General features: G+C 48.0%; 1 protein-coding gene across 2 annotated transcripts in view; it reads left to right on the plus strand.

Moving 5' to 3' along the window:
• The first annotated feature begins 1983 nt into the window (after positions 1-1983).
• The window catches only part of MYO7B (myosin VIIB), a 78854-nt gene continuing 57559 nt past the window's right edge, over positions 1984-23278 (plus strand). For both annotated transcript variants that reach the window (XM_040619305.1, XM_040619311.1), the window contains exons 1-7: positions 1984-2047; positions 10218-10331; positions 11503-11655; positions 13108-13292; positions 16852-16973; positions 21055-21197; positions 21894-22007. In XM_040619305.1, the coding sequence (XP_040475239.1) occupies positions 2030-2047; positions 10218-10331; positions 11503-11655; positions 13108-13292; positions 16852-16973; positions 21055-21197; positions 21894-22007 (849 nt within the window). In that variant the 5' untranslated portion in view covers positions 1984-2029. The remainder of the gene's footprint in view (positions 2048-10217; positions 10332-11502; positions 11656-13107; positions 13293-16851; positions 16974-21054; positions 21198-21893; positions 22008-23278) is intronic.

Below are 23278 nucleotides of genomic sequence, written 5' to 3' on the forward strand. Positions count from 1 at the left end.
TTTCTTGGCACTTGTATACAGACCCTTAAACTTTCCCAAACCAGAGGAAGTAGGGCAAAGTGCATGAATTTTGGAGTTGGGCAGAAGAATCCCCTTCTCCTCTGACCAGTTGAATAGTTGGGGCAAAGTCTCTATTGGCCTCTGTTGTTCCACCCATAAAATGGGGATAGCAGCATCTCCTCCTAGAGCAGTATCTGCTCCGTGGGAAGTCCTCCCCTGAGGGCACCTGGTAGTTGTTGGAATGTCAAGGTTTCTACCACCTAAATGGGAAAAAACAGATTCCAAAGCCTCGCCTAGCTGGCTCCACCTTAGCTGCAGGTGTGCGGGTGATGAGTGGTCACCTGGACCTCTTTCTCCATGAGAAAAGAGTGGAGATGTGGTCTCAGGCCTGGGCATGATCATCCCTCAGGAGCCTCAAGAGTGCTTCCGGGGAGGGAAGTGGCTGGAGACACAAACAAACATTTCATGAGCGCTCCCTGTGTGTCCCTGACTTCACAGAGACCCTGCAAAACTCCAGCCATTTCTTTTTCATGAAGGAGCATGCTAAATCACTCGCAGGACCTGCTTCAGCTCTTGCAGCTGGTAGATGGCAGAGCCACACTTTCCACCCCACCCCCCGGCATCCGCCACCCTAAACACACTCCCATGGGGTCAGTGCAGGGCATGGAGGCCCGGGGCCCTGAGCATCAGTGGGAAGGTTGGGCTTCAGTGCCCCCAAGGACACCTTTCCTAGATTCTCAGCCTCTGTCTACCCCCAAACATCCCAGTCCGGGAGAAAAGGGACAGGAGCAGGACAGGAGGTACCAAAAATGTAAACTCAGACCATAAAAAGGCATCTACAATCTGATTTTGCCTTTCGTACTGTAGGTGCTCGACAAATGTGGAAGATTTAGATTGTCATTAAATATATAAATGCCCATACACTAAATTCAAACTGGAATAAGAAAATTCTTTGTCCACCAGAACAGAGTAGCAAAAGGCTCTTTGTCACGTTCACCTGCTGCCTACACCCCTACATTTCTCTTACCTCTCCACTCACTCTGCTCAGCCCAAACATGCTGATGCCAGCATCATTCACACTTTTCCTTCTGACTTTGCTAAAGTTGCACCATCCTTGGAGAAGGACCTCCCTTCCTTCCACTGTGAGTTCTTATTCATCTTTTAAAGTCTGTGTCAAAGCCTCTCCAAGGACATCATTCACAGTTTCATTGAACAAGTATTTCCTGGGGGCAGGCCTGTGCTAGATGCAGGGGGCAAAGTGATGGACAAAACAGGGCCAGTATGCCTCCTGCTGCTCGCTACAGAAGAGGGTGCAGTGCCTGTGCTCCAGGTCAGGATTGCAGCAGGCAGGGCTCCCCGCCCCCCCACCCCCACCCCGCCGTCTCCCTCCCCGGCCTGCTGCAGCTAATCAGGCCTTGCTAGAGTGCTCCCAACGCCCCCAGGAGGCAGCCAGGTGCTGGGGGCAGGTTTGAAAGGAGGCAGTTCAGGGTTGGATTCCCAGCTGTGCTGCTAACCGAGTCACCTGCTCCTTGTGGGGTCCCATGTAAGAAAAGGGGGAACACCTGTGTTTTGGGGTGCTATGAGGTTTAGATAAAGTACATCACACGTCTCTAGCTACACTGGCTGCTTACCTCAGCGATCCCCACAGTGTGTGGGTAATGACTGGTTTTCACGGATGTCTGAGTAGATAGAATTTGTGCTTCCGGATGACAGGGACTGTCTTCAGTATGTTCAAAACCACCCACACTCCCCATGTCAAGCCCAGTACTGAGTGCAAAATAGATGCTTAGTAAAGATGAGATAAGATGGAAGAAACTGAGAAAGCGTCTTCTCACACTTGGACGGGACTGTGACTTACTCATCCATGTATTCAAGAGTCACTCCTTGAGCCAGGGCCCCATGCCCAGGGCTCAGGGCCGTGCTGATGTACACACGTGGCCCTGGCCTCCAGGGGCTCCAAGGCAGGGCCACAAGGACTGACATTCTGCTTTCTCTCTGCACGCAGGCTGGGAGGAGCTGCTGGCTCAGGATGTCGGCCTTCAAGCTGGTAAGAACTGCATCTATTCCATCCAGGGTTAATCTGGGAAATTACTAAGGCTAAGTCAAGTCAAACACATCAGAGACAGGGAGCACTAGGAACAAGACAGATTATATTACCTGAAGAAAACGAGCGTGGCCAACCTCTGGGCCTGAGTGCCCGCACTTGCGCAGTCATCCCTTACTTATATTTAGGGCTTAAATGCCTTGACAAAGGGATTTTTCTCTTGTTGTCTCATTGCAACAGTTGCAGGGAGCTTGCTCAGAGTGGATGGAAATCAAATACTGGGCCCGACCTCCACTTGGGGCTCTGCACCATCTTCCCTCAGCTCACCAGACATACAAGTGCCCGCTGTATTGCAGTGGCCAAGAGACTGTTCCATGTGGGAAGGAAGCAAATGCTGAGCCCCTGCCCTGGGGTGGGGAGCACAGGCCTCCAGGCAGCTGGGGTGGTGCATGCAGGACAAGAGAACCTTGGGGGCTGGAGGAGCCCAGAGGAGAGCCCCCACCCCAACCCTCCCTGAATTCCAGCCCAAACCCGGGAAAGCCAGATGGTGGACATTCCTTTTTGGTAAGAAAATGCCCCGAATATTCTTCTTGTACATGCAAAGCCACAAAGTGGCCATTGTCTCCTTCTGGCTGCTGGATCCACACAGCTGAATGGGGGCAGCATCCCCCAGCAACCAAGGGCTCCTGAAACCAAACCCTCCAAATATCTGAGTCACAGAAGTGTGTCTGAGGTTGGTTGTTTTTTTTTTTGTTTGTTTGTTTGTTTGTTTTGTTTTTTTCAGAATAGAGATAGGCTGTCCTGGGCTGGAGAGAGACTACAGGTCTCAAAATTCAAATTGCAAGGACTTTTGGTAATCACAAATATTAAAACTTGGAACCATTTTGAAACATGAGGAACACGAGTTGTAAGGCAAAGCCAGGCTTATTTCACAAAGGAATACACTCATGGGAAGCATTGGTCAAGTGTTCCATTGGGAACATGACTAACTTCAAGCTGAGTTTAGAAAGATAACTCTTGGAGGCATGTTATTCTCAGTTGCAACTGTGGGCCTGCTCTGTCTTCTAAGATTGTAAGGTCCTTGGGAAGAGGGTGATAATCTAATTTACCAATGATCCTTTCAGAGGGTCCTAGCGACTCCTGCATAAGGGGGACATATCATCCTGACATATCATCCATCTGTGCTACTCTGTGCTGGGCACTGTTCAGGCTCCTGACCCGTATTGCATTACATCTTCAGCCCCATAAAGCTGCCCTGTTCGACAGATGAAGAAACTGATGCTCAGAAAGTTTAAATGACTTGCCCAAGGCCATATAGCTCATGGAATGTAGAGTAGGGATTAGAACCCAGGTCTGTCTGACTTCAGAGGAGCTATTAGTCTGCTCTGCAAAACCATGCCATAACAAAATACCAGCACACATACCGCACATTGGGCAGCTTAAACAGCAGAAATTTCTTCTCTCACAGTCTTGGGAGACTAGAAGTCCAATATTGAGGTCTTGGGAGACTAGAAGTCCAATATTGAGGTCTTGGGAAACTAGAAGTCCAATATTGAGGTGTCCAATATTAAGAGTTAGTGTCTGGTGAGACCTCTCTTTCTGGTTTGCAGACAGCCACCTTCTCCCATTGGCCTTCCTTCATTCCACAGAGAGAGAGAGGGAGAGAACTCTCTGGTGTCTCTTCCTCTTATACACACACCAATCCTACCAGATTGGGACTATACCTCTTTGACCTCATTTAACCTTAATTACCTTTTTAAAGGCCCTATCTCCAAATACAGTTACATTGGGGGATAGAGCTTTGACATATGAATTTGGGGAGGACACAATTCAGTCTACATTAAGCTTTAATGTTTACTTTAATCTCTATTGTTAAGAAAATTCAAACATGTTGAATAACTACATCATGGGAAAAGTCTTTAATTTTTTTAAAGCAATTAGCAGTAGGCCCCCTCCCCTGCACACCTACTCACCTCCTCTACCTCCCACCAACTGGCCCCAGGTCTGTAAACTCATAATTAAAATAGGATTTGAGTTGGGAGAAATTTGATTTTCACACTTCAGAAGTACATCCAGGCCAGGAGTGAGGTGGGGGTTTCTCCAGCAGCAGCTGAGGGCTCCTTTCTCAAAGAAAATAGTTAACTTGCTGCTCTGGGAAGCTCTGCCCATTGTTTGCTGTGTGACCTTGGCCAAGCTTTCCATTCTCTAGACCTTAGTCTTACCACTGTCAGATGAACATGGGGCTGTCTGAGACTTCTCAGGACATTGAGGTAGTGCCCTTTGTGACCTGTGATCCTTCCCAAGGGTGGGGAGACACAGCTATAGCTTCTGAGGTACAAAGACCACACCTGTTGCCCCAGTCAGCTGACATCCACTCCTCCAGTCTTCTTCCAACCTGCTTGAACCTCCTCCTCCTGCCCTCTCAGGCTACCTCTTGGAGCCAGACCGGCCATGGTTCAAATCTCAAAATTACCACTTACATCTTTGTGGTGAAATAGGAATAATGATACCGTTGCTGTGAGGGTTACACTGGGTCATTGGAAGCCACATATAATCCCAAACTTTGATAACAACTTTAGGACCACTAGATGTTCTGCATGTGTACAGTGAAGGAGACTGGTCTAGGCAAAGGAAACAGCACATGCAAAGGCCCAGAGGGAACCAGGTCATGGTGCGTCTGGGAAAGTAGGGAGCAGGGGTAAGATCAGGGATAAATCTGCTCTGTCTACAGTGATGTCATGAGCCCCAGGTGGTACTGAGTGCTGCAAATGTGTCTGCTCCAAACCGGGATGTGCTGTAAGTCACATCCAAGGACTCAGCATGAACAAAGAATGTAAAACATCTCACTAACAATTTTTACATTGCTTACCCATTTAAATGATACTATATTTTTTAAAAGATTTTATTTATTTATTTGACAGAGAGAGACACAGCCAGTGAGAGAGGGAACACAAGCAGGGGGAGTGGGAGAGGAAGAAGCAGGCTCCCAGGACAGCAGGAAGCCCGATGCGGGGCTTGATCCCAGGACCCTGGGATCACGCCCCGAGCAGAAGGCAGACGCTTAACAACTGAGCCACCCAAGCACCCCTAAATGATAATATTTTGAATTTATTGGATTATATAAACAACATTCATAAAATTAATTTCACCCATTTCTCTTTATATTTTAAATGGGGCCAACTGAACGTTTTCAATTTCATGTGTGGTTCAAACTCTATTGCTTTGGAAGTCCTGGCCTGGACCACACACTAAGGATTTACAAATTATGCATTGAATACAGCATCCCTTTCTGACAGCTGAGGGGACAGGATTGGGCTGGATCACTTGCCCTACCCCTGAGGTGGAAGTGATGGTACTCCCCAAGAACTCCATGAACTGGAGAGAGAGGAGTCTTCAAACAAAAGTCGAAGACTTCTGAAGAAGGTGATTAGATCTTGCATTGCCAGTGTATTGTTTCAACCATTAGATTTTCCCTGATTTGGGTTTTGGGGATCCCATGACATGCATGCACACACAAGGTAGCTAAATTAAGGAGGAGCATGCAAACAGACTTTCCTCTTTGCCATGATCACCATCTTCTCTACCCCTACACTACGGACAAGTGAGAAAACCCAGAGCCCGGTGCTGCCACACATTCTCAGCCACCCCAAGGCCCTGGCCAGAGCATGGTCTTCAGTCACATTAATGAAACCCCATCTGCCTTCCAAATGAGGACTATGAATGTTTACATACCTGTGGGCAGAGGGGCTGGAAACCCTTCTGTACACAAGACTGGTTGGAAATATTTTGAAATTCAAAGCACCTCTCTGTTAGATTGGCCCAGTCCCAATGCATGAAGCCATAAACATTTGCTTGCTTGATGGTTGGTAAATCGATCATACCTTATCCTCAACCACACTTTGTCAGATGGGGAGGTGGCACAATGACCAGGCACTGGGAGGCATTCCTGGGAAAAACAGGGTCTTTGGCACCCGCAGGAATCATGCCATCTGTCCCTGCAGAAGGGACAGGCTTCTGTGGGTCTACTGATGGACCTGCACTGGAGCTTAGACCAGAGACCTGCTGCTGGAGATTCCTCGATGACCCATCTGACTGTCCATTTTTCTAAGTACATGCAGATGCGGACCATTTCTAGGCCCACCTCTTCTACTATGGGAAGAGAAAGACATGGCGGGTGGGCACCCGGCATCAGGGCACCGTACCTGTTTCAGTGAGTAGGCCAATAGTCCACCCTTTTTGGGAGACATTAATGTGAAGGACCAGGTCCCCAGGAACCGATTGTTCATGGCTTCAGGTCTTTGAGCTTCCTTGTAGTCATTTCGGTCTCAGGAGGGGGCACTCCCACCTCCTCTCCAGCGAGAGCTCTTCCTGCAACTAGTTGTCAGCTATTTCCCACCGCTAAGAACAGCGAGGACTCTGAGGACTCGACACCTCTCCCTGCTTTCTGCAACTCCTCTTCCACTTCTTAAATCTCAGTAGAGAATCTTGCTTTCTTTGCAGCTCACAGCTGCTGCTATATCTCTTCTCCTTCATTCTCTTCCTGATTCTGCTGCTCTTGCACTGCTTTTCTGCTGATAGACGTCACGAGGAAGCTCCATTTTCTGCTACCTGGCTTCTCATTTGTTTCCTAGGAGACCTTTGGCCAAATAGAGGGAACAAAAGTCACATTCTTTGATTTCTTTTTCCAGCCCAGGTCAGGCTCACGCTTCCTCACTCAGTCTGAATCAGAAATGGTGTCTCTTCTTTTCATCTCTGGTTAATGTCAAGTTTGCTGTGAGATGCCCATCATCTACCTTTGACTTTTAATCTTCTCGCTGTGGTGAGCTCCCAGCTGTTTCAGCTGCACACTGCAATTCCATCCTCATTGTAAGAAAGCTTCTCCTGGGTCTCTGACATTTCTGATGTGATTTGATTAGTTCACTTAGCCCAGTACATTGCTCATGCTGGTTTTCTGTATCCTACAGCAACCGTTCCTTGCATTAATTTAGTTTTCATTTTTATAAAGTCGTATAGACACACCATTTAAAGAATCAATCCCCCGCTTCCTCTTCCTCAGAGGTGACCGCTATCAAACCTTCTAATTGGTTCTTTGCTATTTCCCTCTGTGTGTGGAAAGAACATGCTCGCAGTGCTATTTGAGTTTTTGGTTTCAGGCATCATCGATTACTGACTTTCCACCATGTAAGAAAGGCCTTAGCTCCTTGAGCCTACCCCCATCCTGGACACTCACAAGTGTACTACCTATGTCTCTGTCCAAATTGTTAAACCTAGCTTTGATCAGATCTGCATACAGAGTTTGCTTATTTTATCTGAGTAAATGCTACTCACAACTGAGCCAGCAGTGTACTCCTAGCACTGTGCTTTCCTTTGCTAGACTTTATCATTGTCTTTTCTCCACTTGTTTAGGTTTCTGTGTATTTATCATGACTTTAATCCTCAGCTTTCTCCGATATATGTCAGTCTACTCTCAAAATGTTCCGATTTCATAGGGAGTTCAGCCAATCTCATCCTCAGAAGGAAATCTCTCCCTGAGTTGCTGACTGGGATAGCTCGACTGTATCTTGTACCTAAGGCATACACCTTGACATCATCTTAAAAGGCATACATCCTTCACAGCCACCCTGAACATGCCTTTCACCCCTCCTTTGTACTGAATCCCTTTTCCTGGAGCCGAGGTCTTTCTCTTGGTTTACTCCCTCTTTTCGATCTAGCAGATCCTGCAAAACCTTTCTGAGAAGGGGTACATAAGAGGTAACTGTTTTTTAACAACTTGCATGTCTAAATTATGTTTGGTCAAGTGTGAATGTCAGCTGGGCATAGGATTCCATACTGGGTAGAATTTTCCCTGAGAACTGTGAAGATGTTTACTCCACATTGTCTTCTGGCTTCCAGCATTGCTGTCGAGTCTGATACCATTCTAATTTTTAAGCCTTCGTATAAAACTTTTTTCTCTTTGAAAGCGTTCATGATTTCCTCTTTGTTCTAAGCATTTTGAAACTTCATGATCATGTGTGTTGGTGTGGATCTATTTTCATTCCTTGTACTGTCGACTGAAGTTTGTTACACGATTTTTTTTCCAGAAGGCTTGTGGGAATAATATTGCATCTTCAAAAATGTTTGTTACCTTTATATTCCAGTGAATGACAATTTGGCTGGGAAAAATTTATTTGATTTCTTTTTTTTTTCATTGTGGTAAAAAACACATAACATTAAATTTACCATCTTAACAATTTTTAAGCATATAGCTCAGTATTAAGTACATTCACATTGTTGTGCAACATAGCTGAGAACCTTTCGTCTTGCAAAGTTGGAATTTGGTGCTCATTAAACACTGTTTTCCCTCCCTTCTCCTCCAGCCTTTGGCAACCACCTTTCCACTTTCTGCTTCTATGATTTTAACTACTTTAGATACTTCTTATGAGTAGAATAATGCAGCATTTGTCCTTATGTGACTGGTTTATCTCATTTAGCATAATGTCTTGGAGGTCCGTCCACATGGTACCACATGACAGGATTTCCTTCCTTTTTAAGGCTGCATGATACTCCATTGTATGTATACATCACATTTTGTTTATTTGCTCGTCTGTCAGTGGACACTTGGGTTGCTTTCACATATGGCTATTGTGAAAAATGCTGCAATGAACATGGGCATACACATATATCTTCAAGATCCTTCTTTGAATTTCTTTGGGCATATACTCAGAAGTGGGATTGCTGGGTCATAGGGTAGTTCTATTTTTAATTTTTTGAGGAACCTCCCTGTTGTTTCCCCCTGTGGCTACACCAGTGTACAATCCCACCAACAGTGTATAACTGTTGCAATGTCTCTACATCCTCTCTAACACTTGTTGTTTTCTGCTCTCTTGATAGTGGCCGTCCTAATAGGTGGGTTGCTCTTTTCTTGAGATCTTTGTAGGAGTGGTTCAGCCCTCATATAGGATTTAACTTTGTCCCGAATTTTCTCCTTATAAATGAACTTATCTTTTTGTCTGCCTAAACCCCCAAAATTATTTCTTTATTTTCTAAGTTCAATAAACTTTACTAGTATATGTCCTAGAGCTGATTTTTCTTTGTCTTGATTTCCTGGGACCCAGTGTACTTTCAATCCACAGGCACAAGGCTTCCTTAATTTCTGGAAAGTTGTCTTGAATTTTATCTTTAAATAATCTTCCCGAGTTTTATTTCTACTTACCTTCTTTGGGCACTTGCGTGTATTTTTATCTATCTTCCATATCTATCTTTTTCTTCCTAATCCTCACTTTAAACATTTCTGTGTCATTCTGCTCACTCTCCCCTCCTGTCATCAGCGACCTTCACTGTGCTTGTAGCAGTGCTTGTTCCCCTGCTGTTTCCAATTCTGCTTTCATATCTGGTCCATGTTTATCTCTTTTCTTCCATTTCTTTCTCGAGCTTTGCCAAATCACATCTCATCCTTTTCAGTTGTCTCAACATCTAATTTCTGAGCTCTTGCCCCTGTTCTACTCTTGAATAAGATTTTGGAAACCACAGTGACACACTTGGCCACAACTTTCCACTGTTGTATGGCAGTTTTGTTGGTTGGTTGGTTGGTTGGTTGGTTGGTTGGTTGGTTTGTTTTTCCCTGGTGAGTATAATTTACCTTCTCCTTTCCTCCTTTTGGATTTCAGTATCTTTGTACGTAAACCTGTGCTGATTCCTTTTGGATTTCTCCTCTTTGAATGGGATGTGCTTTCTTGGATCAGAAGGAAGTCCATGTGGGTCAATGCCATGTTGCAGGCTAGCAGAAACCTACTCAGAGTTTAGTTGTTGCTTCTCCCCACCCAGAGGGTTTGGGTGCTATAGGGCTATTCACAGGGCAAAGACTTTCTCCACCTCACAGTGGAACTGTTTTCCCGCAAATGTAGCTTGTCTGTTTCCTAGAACCAAGCTAGGCCAGGGAATCTTCCACTGCTACCTCCAACCTCCCACTACCATCCTGGTAAGTGCAAGACAGGACAGAGAAGGAGGAGGCAAGAAGAAGAAGAAGGAGAGGGAAAGATGAGGAGGAGTAGGAGGAAGGGGCGGGGGAGAGAGCATACCCCAGCCACCTTGGGAGGTCCTGGTTGGAAGGGACAGCCCCCAGCAGAGGGTAAGTCTTGAGCAGGAAGGAGAATGTGGAGCAGGTATCTGACCACTGTCTTCTCTCTGTCTCCAGGGTGACCATGTGTGGCTGAATCCCCTCTCTGCCAACAAGCCCAGCGTGGCCATCGGGTGCATTGTCAAGGAAACAAAGCCTGGCAAGATCTTGGTTGAAGATGATGAGGGCAAGGTCAGTGTGGCCAGGCTGTCCAGGGACTCAGGGCCCACCCCTACCCCATCCCTCCAGGGTCCTGAGCCCCTCTCCTCTTCTGGTGCTGCTCCCCAATACCAGGGGTTCCAGAGCCCAAGTGGAGGGAACCTACCTGATAGGACAGACCACAATGGGGTCCTGTCATGGTAAACATCACATGTCTGTCTTAGGGAGTGTTTCTGTAATCAAAGAGCAGGGAGCAAGTTGGTAGTTGGAAAACTAGGCCAAATAGGGGAGCAAGAACGAGTGAAGTGGGGAAGGGTCTGTGGCAGAGAGGAGAGGGTGGCAGAAAGCTGGTTTGCAAAGTAAAGGAGGGTGAGCTGGAAGGACAAGAAGGAGGGAAGGAAAGGTGTTCAAGAAAGGTACATGGAGAAGAGGGCCCTAGGATGTGAGGAGGAAGGGGATGAGACTCAGCTCATGCTGAACAAAACAGCCCAGGTGAGAGAGATGTGGGAATCTGGGGTGGCCTGCAGGGTTGCAGCTCAGCCACTTGGGGGTTGGAGGAGCAAGCTCGGCCAAGCATGGTGCCCTGAGGAAGGGCATGCAGGGGGAGGGAGTCCAGCTGGTCCCTCAGTCCTCCTCAGGCGGACCTCTTTGTTGAGGTGCTGCAGCATGGGGCATGTGGAAATTTGGCCTCCAGAGAGAAGATTCTAAGCTGTGACCTGTGAGCTCCATATTAGGGAAGCCAGTAAAAGATGAACAATAATATCTGCTATTTGCAAAATGATGTTTTACAGTTTAAAAAGCACTTTTACTTGCATGCTCTTATTCCAACAATCTGTGAGGCCCCCAGCTGCAAACTGTCCCTGATCCGAATCATGGCCAAATCTAACTTCTTTTTTTTTTTTTTTTAATGATTTTTTATTATATTATGTTAGTCACCATACAGTCAAATCTAACTTCTGGCTACAAGCTCCTCTGACCCTAGTCGGAAATTTGACATTAGCCCCAGCTACACACTGACCCCTGGCTCCGGAAACGTTCTTTCTCCAACCACAGTCTGTGCTGATCCTGCCTCAGGTTTCTCTTGACCTTAGCCAGAGACTAGTCAAGCCACCAGGTCAGCCAATCTGCTAGGAACTTGGAGAAGGCAGGGAACCTAAGCGGCAGGTTGGCTGCCCCTCAGGGGAGTCTGTGTCCTTTGTTCCAGGAACACTGGATCCGAGCAGAGGACCTTGACACCCTCAGCCCCATGCACCCCAACTCGGTGCAAGGCGTGGACGACATGATCCGCCTGGGGGACCTGAATGAGGCTGGCATGGTGCACAACCTCCTGACCCGCTACCGGCAGCACAAGATCTATGTGAGTCCCCATTCCCAACCCCCACCCAGGGGGCTCGGTCCACATGCACTGACCTCCTGGCTGGGGAAAACAAACAAACAACAGGCACTGTGGGGTTGGAGCCAGGCACACCTGTTCAGTCTCCACTCCCTGTGCCCTCACTGTGTGAGGTGGGCAAGGAACTTAATGCTCCTCTATCTCTGTTGCCCAATCCAAACGAGTAGGGTGATTAATACCTTTGAGGTCTCAGAAAGCTGATGTGTAGTATGCCAGCACAGTGCCTGGCACACAGTAGGTGGTCAATGAGTGCTGTGGCTCAGTGGAAGTCCTGCTCTGATGGCCAAATGGACCAGAGGTCATGTGGGTAGACATTGTATGGCTGGCTCCTTCCTAAGCATGTGGCAGGGACAGTCACCATGCAGAAGACCCCTGCCCCCCTATGAAATGAGTCCTGCGATGGCCAGGAGGGCCATGTGGGTAGATGTGGGTCCTTCTCCCAAAGCCTGGCAGTGGGCGGGAGGCTCAGCACAGCCCTATGGCTCTCATCCCTGTTCCAATGCAGATTTTCCCAGGAGAGGCGGCATTCAAAACTGACACCAACCGTGCCCTAACTGGGTGTGGCCTAGGAAGTCACTGCCTGCCTGGGCCTCTCCTGGAGAGAGGTGGCTGGGGTGGTTCTGAGCAGCTTTCTAGAATGCTCAGAGGAATGGGAGAATGAGTAGCAGACCCCAAATAGAGGGAAGGGCTGGTTAGGAGAGTAAGGAGGCCCTGCAGAGGAGAAGGGACAGGACACGCTGAGTGCACTCTGGCTGAATGTGAATCAGAGCTCCTGGGACTGATAACGCCAATAAGCTAAAATGAGCGTATGCTTTATCCTTTCCAAAGAGCTTATGCTTGCATTCTTTTATCTGGTTGTCACAGTCCTTGGAGTCAGAGAGATTGAACTCACCATTCCTGAAATGAAAACCAGGATGTGGATAATCTTGTGACTTGATGAGGTGCCTACCCCTGTTCCACTCCCAGAGGGGCGGTCAGGCATCTGGCGGCTCCAGATGAGCAGGTGGTCCTGACCAGGGATCCTAGGAGGGATCAGTGGAGGCTACCACTGTTGGCCAGCCTCACGGAAGCCCCTGTGGGAGGCAGGTGAAGACTCATGTCATAAATTCAGCCCATTTTCCTTGAGCCTTCTAAATAAAAGACAGAATGCTAAACATTTAACATAGAGCCCTCCCTTAATCTTCCTGTGAAAGCACTCGCCCCCAGCTCTCATTCATAGTGACCACTCCCATCTTTCTAAAGGGAAGATTTGAGCAGCTGAGTGTCTTGTCTCCCTGGTCCAGAATCAGACCTCCTTCCCCGCCAGACTCAGCCAGGCCTGGTAGCCCTCAGTGGGTTGCAGCCAAGGCCAAGGACAGGACCGGGCAGTGTTGGCCTTCAGAGCAGAGGGCACTAACCATCCGCTCCCTTCCCCAGACCTACACAGGCTCCATCCTGGTGGCCGTGAACCCCTTCCAGGTGCTGCCCCTCTACACCCTGGAGCAGGTGCAGCTATACTGCAGCCGCCACATGGGCGAACTCCCGCCACATGTCTTTGCCATCGCCAACAACTGCTACTTCAACATGAAGAGGAACAAAAGGGACCAGTGCTGCATTATCAGGTGGGGTCAGGCTCCCCACGTTCCTGGGAATCGGACGGGCCAGGCACTACCCTGACCATCTAGGAAAGCAGGGAGCACCTCCTCTCCTAAACCTCTCCCAACCAGCATGCCCACAAGGCCTGTTTTCTCCTTCCACTGCAAACACCCTCCTCAAGGGCACAGCAGCTCACCTGCCCCTGGGCCCTACTGCCCCTCCACCCTAACAAGTCCCTCCAGGCCTTCCTTCCTGAAGAGCCTACTCTTCCACTGTATCAGCAGAGCCTGGACTGCCCCAGACTTCAGTGAATATTTCCCGAGACAAGGAAGGAAAAATGGGATGGGCACATTAAATGGGACCCAGAATAGATGCTTGGGGGCTCAAGGGTCAAACAGGTGAGGTCTCGCTCAAAAAATAAAATAAAATAAAATAAAATAAAATAAAATAAAATAAAATAAAATAAAATAAAAAATCTCTGGGCAGGCCTCAGGTGATGGCAAGGGTAGCAGCAGCTCCAGGGACCAGCTCTCAGGTTGCTGGGGCCCAGGAGCGACATGTCCTCCTCCAGTCCAGGTCCTGACCCTGCTTCAAAGGCCCTCTGCCTGGCCTGGCCTCCCTGCTTCCTGCACAGGCCCTCCTGATAAGGAAGGGAGGGAGGGAGGAAGAGAGGGAAAGGAAGGAGGAGGGGGAATTTGCCTCCAGGGCACACTGCTTGGAGCTATAGTAGAGTCCATTCATTCATCTATTCAGTTGAGGTTCCACTGTGCTCCAGTTGTGTGCCCGTGGGGGAGACAGCAGCGAATGAAAGGGACCAAAATCCCTGCCTCACGGAGCTTACATAATAGAAGGGGTGACACACAGGCAATAAATAAGCCAATGTTTTAAGGCAGGTAATGAAAGCTTTGAAGAAAAGCGCTGCAGGGCAAGAGGAAAGGCAGTGACGGGGCTGCTGCTCTCGGTGGAGGGCGGACGAGGCATGACCTCTCTGAGTGCGATGCTGGCACGCAGACCAGAACGAAGTCCTGTAGCATAGATGAACACATCGACTGTTCTCAGAAACGCTCTGAAGTAGATATTCTTATTCCCGTTTTACTGTTGGGGCGGGGGGTACGGTACTTAACCACCAGGGAGGCTGAGATCCTTTCCCAGAGAAACACGGCTGTTAGGTAGGGATTCAAACCCAGGGCACTGGAAAGAAGACAGAGGTGTCCTGGGGTGACTTCCACTTCTCCGGAAGTGAATGGAATTATGTGCCAAGGAGGGCTGGAGCTCTGTCTCCCTCCCGGGCTCTGTGTGTCCACTCTGTGTGCTCCCGATCTGTCCCACCCCCCGCCGCCCAGGACTGGGAGGACCACCCTCATTGCAGGAGGCCTCCTGAGCAGTGCTGGGCCCCAGGCCGGCCTGGAAGCTCTCTGCGCCAGCCTCCCTCCAGGACAAGAGGGCAGGGCACCCTGATCTGTGGCTTTTTGCATGAACAGAACACCAGTCCGAGTCAAACTGCCTTCTCTTCCTGCCCTCACGTCCCTCTAGGCCGTAAGAAAGGCCATAAGCAAGTCACCTCCGCTCTGCCGTCAGTATCCTGTCTCTACCGTGGAGGGTTGTCTGGGGAACTTATGTTCAGGGCAGGCCGTGGAGGTTTGTTGATTGGACTGACTTGGCTGGCATAGTAATTGTGAACATTTTTAATCAAAACTTTTCTTAAAATTAATAGTTTCAGATGAAACAATATTTGTCTGGGATTTGCTTCAAAATAGTACAGGATGGGAAACAAAATGCGGCAGGAGTTGAAGCTGGAAATGGGACTATGGGAGTTCATAATGCAAACTGTAAGGTGCAGAAATCTGGGGATCTTGTGAAGACTGAGTCTGACTGAGCAGAGCTGGGTGGGCCTAGGAGTCTGCATTTCTAACCAGGCGACAGGAATTGCTTTTATTAGCAAGACACTATTCAGCCACCATTTGTAATGTTTGATATTTTCCATAATGAAAAATAATTTACACAAAAGTGACCTGCGAGCCTCAACAATAGCAGTAATAATAATCAGTACGAACCCGAGTGTGTGCTATATGCCAGACACGAGTGTATTTTTAACTTCATTAAACTCCCTAAGAAACTTTTATTTTTTTAATACACAATAGGAATTTATTTTGAGAAATAATCTGATCAAAAATGCCTGTAATTTTCACATGCATGTTCATTTATTATAGCATTTCTTTTAAAAGGACACAAGTATAGAAATAGGTATGTTTAAATTAATATAAATCCACAATGACCTTTTATTTAATCGTAATAACCCTATTTTGGAATGACTTATTATATAATATTAGATGAAAATGCTAGTCTACATTATGACCATTTTTTGTTAAAACATATGTGGTAAATGCATATCAATACATTCACATAGATGTATTTTTTAAAATCAGGATAAAAACTGACCTAGGAAACTTTTAAAAACCAGTTTCTGTATCTCACCAGGATGAATTAATACATCTTTACTATGAAAATTTTACAAAATTTCAGAAAAATATTCTCAGAAAAAAATTCCTAGATACTTTTGGAAGAAAGGCTTCCGCTATCCACTTAGCTAAAATTATACTTAATAGTAAGGACATTTGTCAGTTTACTGTACCTAATAATCATTGTCCATGTTATGGAAAGCTCTGTATAGACTTGGTTTTGATGGCTGCATAATGGTCTCTGACCGGAGGGACCATAACTAATCTCCCCCCTTTACATTACTTCTGATTTTCAGCAATTGTTGGTTGTTTTTAAGATTTTTTTTGTTTATTTGACAGAGATAGAGACAGCCAGCGAGAGAGGGAACACAACCAGGGGGAGTGGGAGAGGAAGAAGCAGGCTCCCAGCGGAGAAGCCTAATGCGGGGCTCGATCCCATAACGCCGGGATCACGCCCTGAGCCGAAGGCAGACGCCCAACCGCTGTGCCACTCAGACACCCCAAGATTTTTTTAAGTAATCTCTACACCCAACATGGGGCTCAGACCTACAACCCTGAGTCGTACGCTTCACCGACTGAGCCAGCCAGGTGCCCCTGATTTTCCGCAGTTGTAATGATAAATGAAATATGTTTTAATGAGCAGAAAGCTTTGTGGAGAAAGCTTTTTCTGATTCTGGGGTCATTTTCTTAAGCTAAAGGCAGGATAATTCTGAAGATTTTTGATACCTATGGCCACATTGCTTTTCAAAAGGACCGATGATGCAGTCTCCCGTCTGGCCGATGTAAACTCACTGCTCACAGAGGCTGTTACATGAAGACATTGCCTCGTCTCATCCTGTTCTTCCCTCTGTAGTTACTGAGCACTGGGCCGGTGACACTGGAATAAACCAGATACAACCACGCTCAAGGGGTTCACATCCAAGGCAGGGCAGAAAAGATGACCACACCAATGACTAATACAAAGTAGACAGCTGAGACCCACAGGGAAATGTGGTGGGACTTGTGCACAGGGAGGGGCATCCCTGTTCAGACCTGAAAGTGGGCCTGTGGTGGGTTTGCAGAACAGCTGAGGGTATTGAAGACATGGCTGTTTTACTGACTGACATCCTGAGTGCCCTCTTTGCAGCGGTGAGTCTGGGGCAGGGAAGACGGAGACCACCAAGCTCATCCTGCAGTTCCTGGCCACCGTCAGCGGCCAGCATTCGTGGATTGAGCAGCAGGTCCTGGAGGCCAATCCTATCCTAGAAGGTGAGTGGTCACCCTCAGGACTGGCCCTCCCCTGCTGGCCCTGCACGCTGGAACCTTCCTGCCAGGAGGTGCCTGTGGGGAGGGACAGGATGGTACCTTTTCCACAACTTCTCAGGATCCCTCAGGACAGGAAAAACAAGCACGAGGTGGATGGTAGTGTGGGGGTTCCCAGGAAGCACGAAGGGAAGAAACCGATGCCCTTACAAGCTTTCACTAACTGTGTTTTCCACAGGATCAAGACAAAGTATTCCTTTTAAATAAGGACTCTGAGATGAAATTGGTTTGGGAAATGCTGGGTGTGTCCACTTGGGTTACCTGGGAGGCAGTTGCTAAGCTGATGTTAAGACTGCAAGAAATGGACTGAGGGGTACCCCAGAGTAAGATGAAGGGGGAAGTGGCAGGAACAGACATGAAAAGCATCCTGACTAGGGTGCCTGTAGGACGCTCAGGAAAGGAAAGAGAGGAATTGGACAGGATGAGTTTCAAGCTGTGTGCAGATCTGCCAGGGTCTTGGCCAGCCCAAGGGGAGCTGAGAGCAAGTGCCCATTAGAGGAGGCCTGCATTGAGTGCAATGCCAGGCCCTAGCGCCCCTTCACTCAGTCTCTGGTGGGGGCAGCCCAGAAATGTGTGACTTGGATCCCCAGTGACCAGCCATGGTTAGCATGTTTTCTCCATTTCTTTATAACACAGGTATGCTTTACATATAGTAAAAGTTCACTTTTTTTGATGTATAGTCTGAGTTTTGACAAACTCGTACAATCATAGAATGCCCATCTTAGTCATGATATGGAATGTTCCTATCACCCCCAAACTTTCCTCATGCCTCCTTGTAGTCAGCTCTCTTCCCAACCCCAACCTTTGGCAACCACTTATTTGTCTTTTTTTCCCCGATACAGCTGACCCTTGAACAATGAGGGTTGGAACTGTGTAGGTCCACTTACAAGTGGACTCATTTCGATAAATACAGCACAGTATTGTTAATACATTTTCTCTTCCTTGTGATTTTATTAATAATATTTTCTTTTCTCTAGCTTACTTTATTGTGAGAATACAGTGTATAATACATATAACATACAAAATGTGTTAATTGACTATGTGATCAGTAAGGATTCCGGTCAACAGTAGGCTATCAGTAGTTAAGTTCTGGGGAGTCAAACGTTATACACAGATTTCCAACTGCACGGGGAGTTAGCACCCCTAACCCCCACATTGTTCAAGAGTCAACTGTAGTTTATCTTTTCCAGAATGTTATATAAGTGAAATCATATGGTTTGCCATCTTTTGGGTCTGGCTACTTTTGTTGGCATAGTACATCTGGGATTTTTCATGTTGTTGTCTGCATCAATAATTCATTTCTTTTGTAGACATCGAAGTGTCACAGTTTGTCTATTCACCAGCTGAAGGACACCAGGTTTATAGTTTTTAGTGATTATGAATAAAGCTTTACAGACAGTTGCCTACAGGTTTTGGTGTGAACATATGTTTTTCTCCTGAATAAACATGTTAGGTGTGAAATTTGGGGGTCCGATGGTGAGCCATTTACCTTTGTCAGAAACTGCCAAAATGTTTCCCAAAGTGGCTGTACCATCTTGCATTCCCAGCAGCAAAATACGAGAGTCCTGGTGGCTCCACATCGTCCCAGCACTTGGTACTGTCAGTGTGGCTGTTTGCTACTCCAGCAGGCGCAGAGTGGCGTCTCACTGTAGTTTTAATTCAAATTTCCCTAACGGCTAATGGCATCTTTTCACCGGCGTATTTCCTATCTGCGTAGCTTCTCTGTATCTATTCAAATCTTTTGCCAATTTTTAAATTGAGTTGTTTCCTTAGAAATGACCTGTGAGTTCTTTCTATCTTCTGGATACAAGCCCCTTATAAGATACGTGTTTTGCAAATAATTTGCCCTCGTCTGTAGTTTGTCCCTTCATTCTTTTAACAGTGTCTTTTATAGGCCAGAAGTTTTCGATTTCCATAAAGTTCAATTTATCTTTGTTTCTCTTATTGATCATGCTTCTGGTGTCATATTTAAGAAATCTTTGGGGCACCTGGGTGGCTCAGCCGGTTAAGGGTTTGACTCTTGATTTTGGCTCAGGTCATGATCTCAGGGTCATGCGATCAAGCTCTGTGTCCCGCTCCGCTATATTCTCTCTCTCCCTCTCTCTCTGCCCCTCCCCTTCCCTCTCTAAAAGAAAAGAAAAGAAAAGAAAAGAAATCTTTGCCTAATCCAGTTTTCCTCTAGATGTGGTGCAGTTTTTAGCTTTTACATTTAGGTCCATGATCTATTTTGTGTTAATTTTTTCTATGGTACAAGGTATAAGTTGAGTTTCTGCTTTTTTCTCATTTTTTTCTTTCCTTTCTTTTCTTCTTTTCTTTCAGAAGGCTATCCAATAATTTCAGCCCCATTTGTCAAAAAGACTATTTTTTCTCCATTGAGTGGTCTTTGCACCTTTGTCTAAAACCAGTTGCCAATACACGTGTGGGTCTGTTTCAGGATTCCCTATTCTGTTCTGTTGCTCTCTCTGACTACCCTTCTGCCAGTGCCACAGTCCTGATTTCTGTAGCCTAGCTCCATAGCTTAGTCAGTTTTTCGATCAGGTAGCACACGACCTCCAATTTTGTTCTTCCTTTTTTTTTTAAGATTTTATTTATTTATTTGACAGAGAGAGAGACAGCCAGCGAGAGAGGGAACACAGCAGGGGGAGTGGGAGAGGAAGAAGCAGGGTCACAGAGGAGGAGCCTGATGTGGGGCTCGATCCCAGAACGCCAGGATCACGCCCTGAGCCGAAGGCAGATGCTTAACGACTGAGCCACCCAGGCACCCCTGTTCTTCTTTTTCAAACATGGCCATTGTAGGTGCTTTACCTTTCCATATACATTTTAGAATCAGCTTGCCAATTTCTACCAAAAGGAGCCTAGGTCAGGTTCTTTCTTGAAGAGAGATCTGCCACTGGGTTCAACAACATGAAGCAGGTTTCCCAAGCATAGTTAGCCCAAATAGGAGCCTCTGCTGTCAGTCGGGATTCCTCAAAGGGGAAAACAAGGAATGCTTTTCCTTTTCTCATGGGACTAACGCTGTATGGTGGTATTGTTAACCTTCATCCCAACCCACCAATGGGTCATGAAATCAGTCTTTTAGGACAAATTAAATTGCATAGAATAGAAAATACCCCAGTGCATCGTTCTTGGTCAGAACCAGTACAGAATATTTTCTTTTACTAATGTGTACACGTGGGGGTGTGCATGTAGTAAGGCACACAGCAAAGGGTCTTTCTTATTGTGGATCAAATCAGAGAAGCTTGCAGAGACAGCTCTATGAAATGCCCTTTGCATCATGCTGCAATCCAAATGCCTTCTGGTCTGACCTCCTCCTCTGAGCCTGGTCCCTGCCAGCTGTTGCTACTCTCCCTGCAAGCTTGCCTTCTCAAACACAGCCCCTGCTTCAGACTGAGCAATCTTTCTAAAATACAAATCTGGGGGCGCCTGGGTGGTGCAGTCGTTAAGCGTCTGCCTTTGGCTCAAGGCATGATCCCAGGGTTCAGGGATCAAGCCCCACATCAGGCTCCTCCGCTGGGAGCCTGCTTCTTCCTCTCCCGCTCCCCCTGCTTGTGCTCCCTCTCTCGCTGGCTGTCTCTGTCAAATAAATAAATAAAATCTTTAAATAAAATAAAATAAAATAAAATAAAATAAAATAAAATAAAATACAAATTTGTTCCCACACTCCCTCAGAAGCTTTCCTGACTCCCCCATCATCCAGACTAATTCCAAACTTCTAAGCCTGGCATTCAAGGCTCTATGCTTCTAACTAGTTCTATCTATTCTTCCACTGTTTTTTTCCTGTATTTTATGCTGCAGCCAAACTTCCCCCTCTGCAAACACGCCCCATGCTTACTGACATCTGCACCTTTGCTTACACTTTGTCTTCCTCTCCACATACTCTTGGCTGCCACCACTTTCTAGTGCAATGCTACCCATCCTTCAACTCTGGGCTCAGCCGCCCCCTCTCAGAAGCCTTCCTAGATGATCCCACTCAAAGTAAATTTTCTCCTCTCTGCTCCCACCATGGACATCACCCTCTGGCCCTCAGCCTTCGGAAATGCCAAGACAATCCGAAATGATAACTCGAGCCGCTTTGGGAAGTATATCGACATCCACTTCAACCCCAGTGGGGTGATCGAGGGTGCACGCATCGAGCAATTTCTTCTGGAGAAGTCCCGGGTCTGCCGGCAGGTGAGGCCTCCCTCTGATGCACTGGTCCTGGGGAAACCTCCACCCACCCCAGGACCAGGAGCCAGGGAATGAGGAGGCTTCCAAGAGAGGTTCCTTTCCATCACTCTCACGCCTCCCCAGGGACCTTCCCAATCCTTCATTGGTCTTAGTTTGCTACCACTGAACCCTGGCCTTACCCTGAGATGGGCCAAGGATCCCTAGAATGGGATAATGATGGTCCTTTCCCGGTATTCAAGAAACAGAAATGATAGCATTTTCTGTTTTGAATTTTCCATGCGTATCACATTCTGCATTCTTTGATGATTACTACCCACCTCTACCAGAATTAATTTTAAGGCCAGGACAGTCACCAGCTAAGGAACTGGATCCTGGCGTCACTCTCAGCTTGCAACTTTAGGCAAGATGCCTTCAGAGCTGGGAGGAGCAGTGGAGATGCAGGGAAGCGCCTGGGAGCCATGTGCTTGCTGGGCTTGGTGGGTGGCCTCTAGCACAGGGCTGTGGGCATGAGCTGGCCTTGGAGGCCCAGAATGAGGACATCGACAGAGCCGAACAACCCTTGGGTCAATGCCAGAGCCACATCTGGTTGACAGACCTTGGAGCAGAAGCTGGGACAGGGCTGGAGGCGGGAGGCAGTCCTGAAGGCCGGCAGCCTCAGGGGAATCTGTATCAGACTCTCTGGAACACCTTCCCCACCAGGCCCCGGAGGAGCGGAACTACCACATCTTCTACTGCATGCTCATGGGGATGACCGCAGAGGAGAAGCAGCTGCTGAACCTGGGGACGCCCTCCGAGTACCACTACCTGACCATGGTAAGGCCCGCGCCGCCCCGCCCCTCCTCTCTCAGGTCCACCTCTCCCCGCTCCGCCCCCGCCCTCCTCGCTCCACCTCTCGCTGCTCCGCCTCTCCTCACCCCGCCCCTGCCCTCCCAACCCCGCCTCTGCCCTCCCAACCCCGCCTCTCTCCCGTCCACCTTCCTCCGCCCCGCCCCCGCCTTCCTCGTCCGCCTCTCTCCGCCTCTCACCGCCCCTCACTGCCTCGCCCCGCCCTGCCCCTACTCTCCGGGTCCCGCCTCTCCCCTCCCGCGCTCTGCGCCGCACGGTCCAGCCCCGCCTCTCCCCGCTCCCCGGCAGCGTCCCTCAAAAGCAAAAGAAGGAGAGGAAGGCTGGTTCCTGCTGCACTTGCGGTTTACAGCCCGAGAAAAGCCCTGAGGCAGGGGTTGAGGGTTCCCCTTTTCCAGCTTCCACTCCATCCTTCTTCTGTTTCTAACGAATCTCAGAGACTTACGCTTGTCCACGTGCTTCCTTATCTTCTGCTGAACGCCTAGTCCTTCCCCACAAACCTCAGCCTTCCTTGGTTGCAGCAGACAGAGGCTCCAGTAGGTGATGGAGAGTCGTAGCCACGCTTCGCCTTCCTCGATTTCATTCCAATCGCCCATCCTTGTAGGTGCCGTAGAACTTGAACTCTAGCGAAGCAGGGACCCTGCTCTTGCTCTGGGCTGCATCCCCGCGCCCGGAACAGTGCGAAGTGAGAGGCCATCCAGTTCAAGGGTGTTGAAAAGGGGATGGAGGAGTTCCACCTTTTGAGTCTCTCCTGCCTAACCCTTCCTATGTTCACTGCCTGGAGGAAGACCATCAGTTCTTGCCTGGATCGTGGTGGGAGTTTCCTCCTGCATCCTCCCTGTTACCAGACTTGACCCCTAACCTACCATCCATTCTGCAGAACTTCCACAGTGCAAGTCTGACAGATCACGTCTTGGACTACAGTTCTGCAGGGGCTTCCTGCGGCTCCTTGGCATGGTTTCCAAGTGCCTCCAGATCCCATCATCGCTCTACCTCTCCCCTTCGACTAGGACCCAAGCTTCCTTGCAAGCCCTGTCCCTGTCTTCCCCTCACAGCCCAGCTCCAGCTGTTCAATGCCTAGACCTCTCTAGACCCTCTCCCTGTGCTGCTGTGGAGCCGGATCAGGTGCCACCTCCAGGAAGCTTTTCCCCACTTCCCAGTAGGGCTGGTCCTGGTCCCCTTTGGTCTCAGCACCTGTAACAGTGTATGACACCAACATTTACTTCCTGCCTCCCTTCTTG

The sequence above is a fragment of the Ursus maritimus genome, unplaced genomic scaffold (genome assembly GCF_017311325.1).
Source record: "Ursus maritimus isolate PB19 unplaced genomic scaffold, ASM1731132v1 scaffold_1, whole genome shotgun sequence".
In the NCBI taxonomy this organism is placed as follows: domain Eukaryota; kingdom Metazoa; phylum Chordata; class Mammalia; order Carnivora; family Ursidae; genus Ursus; species Ursus maritimus.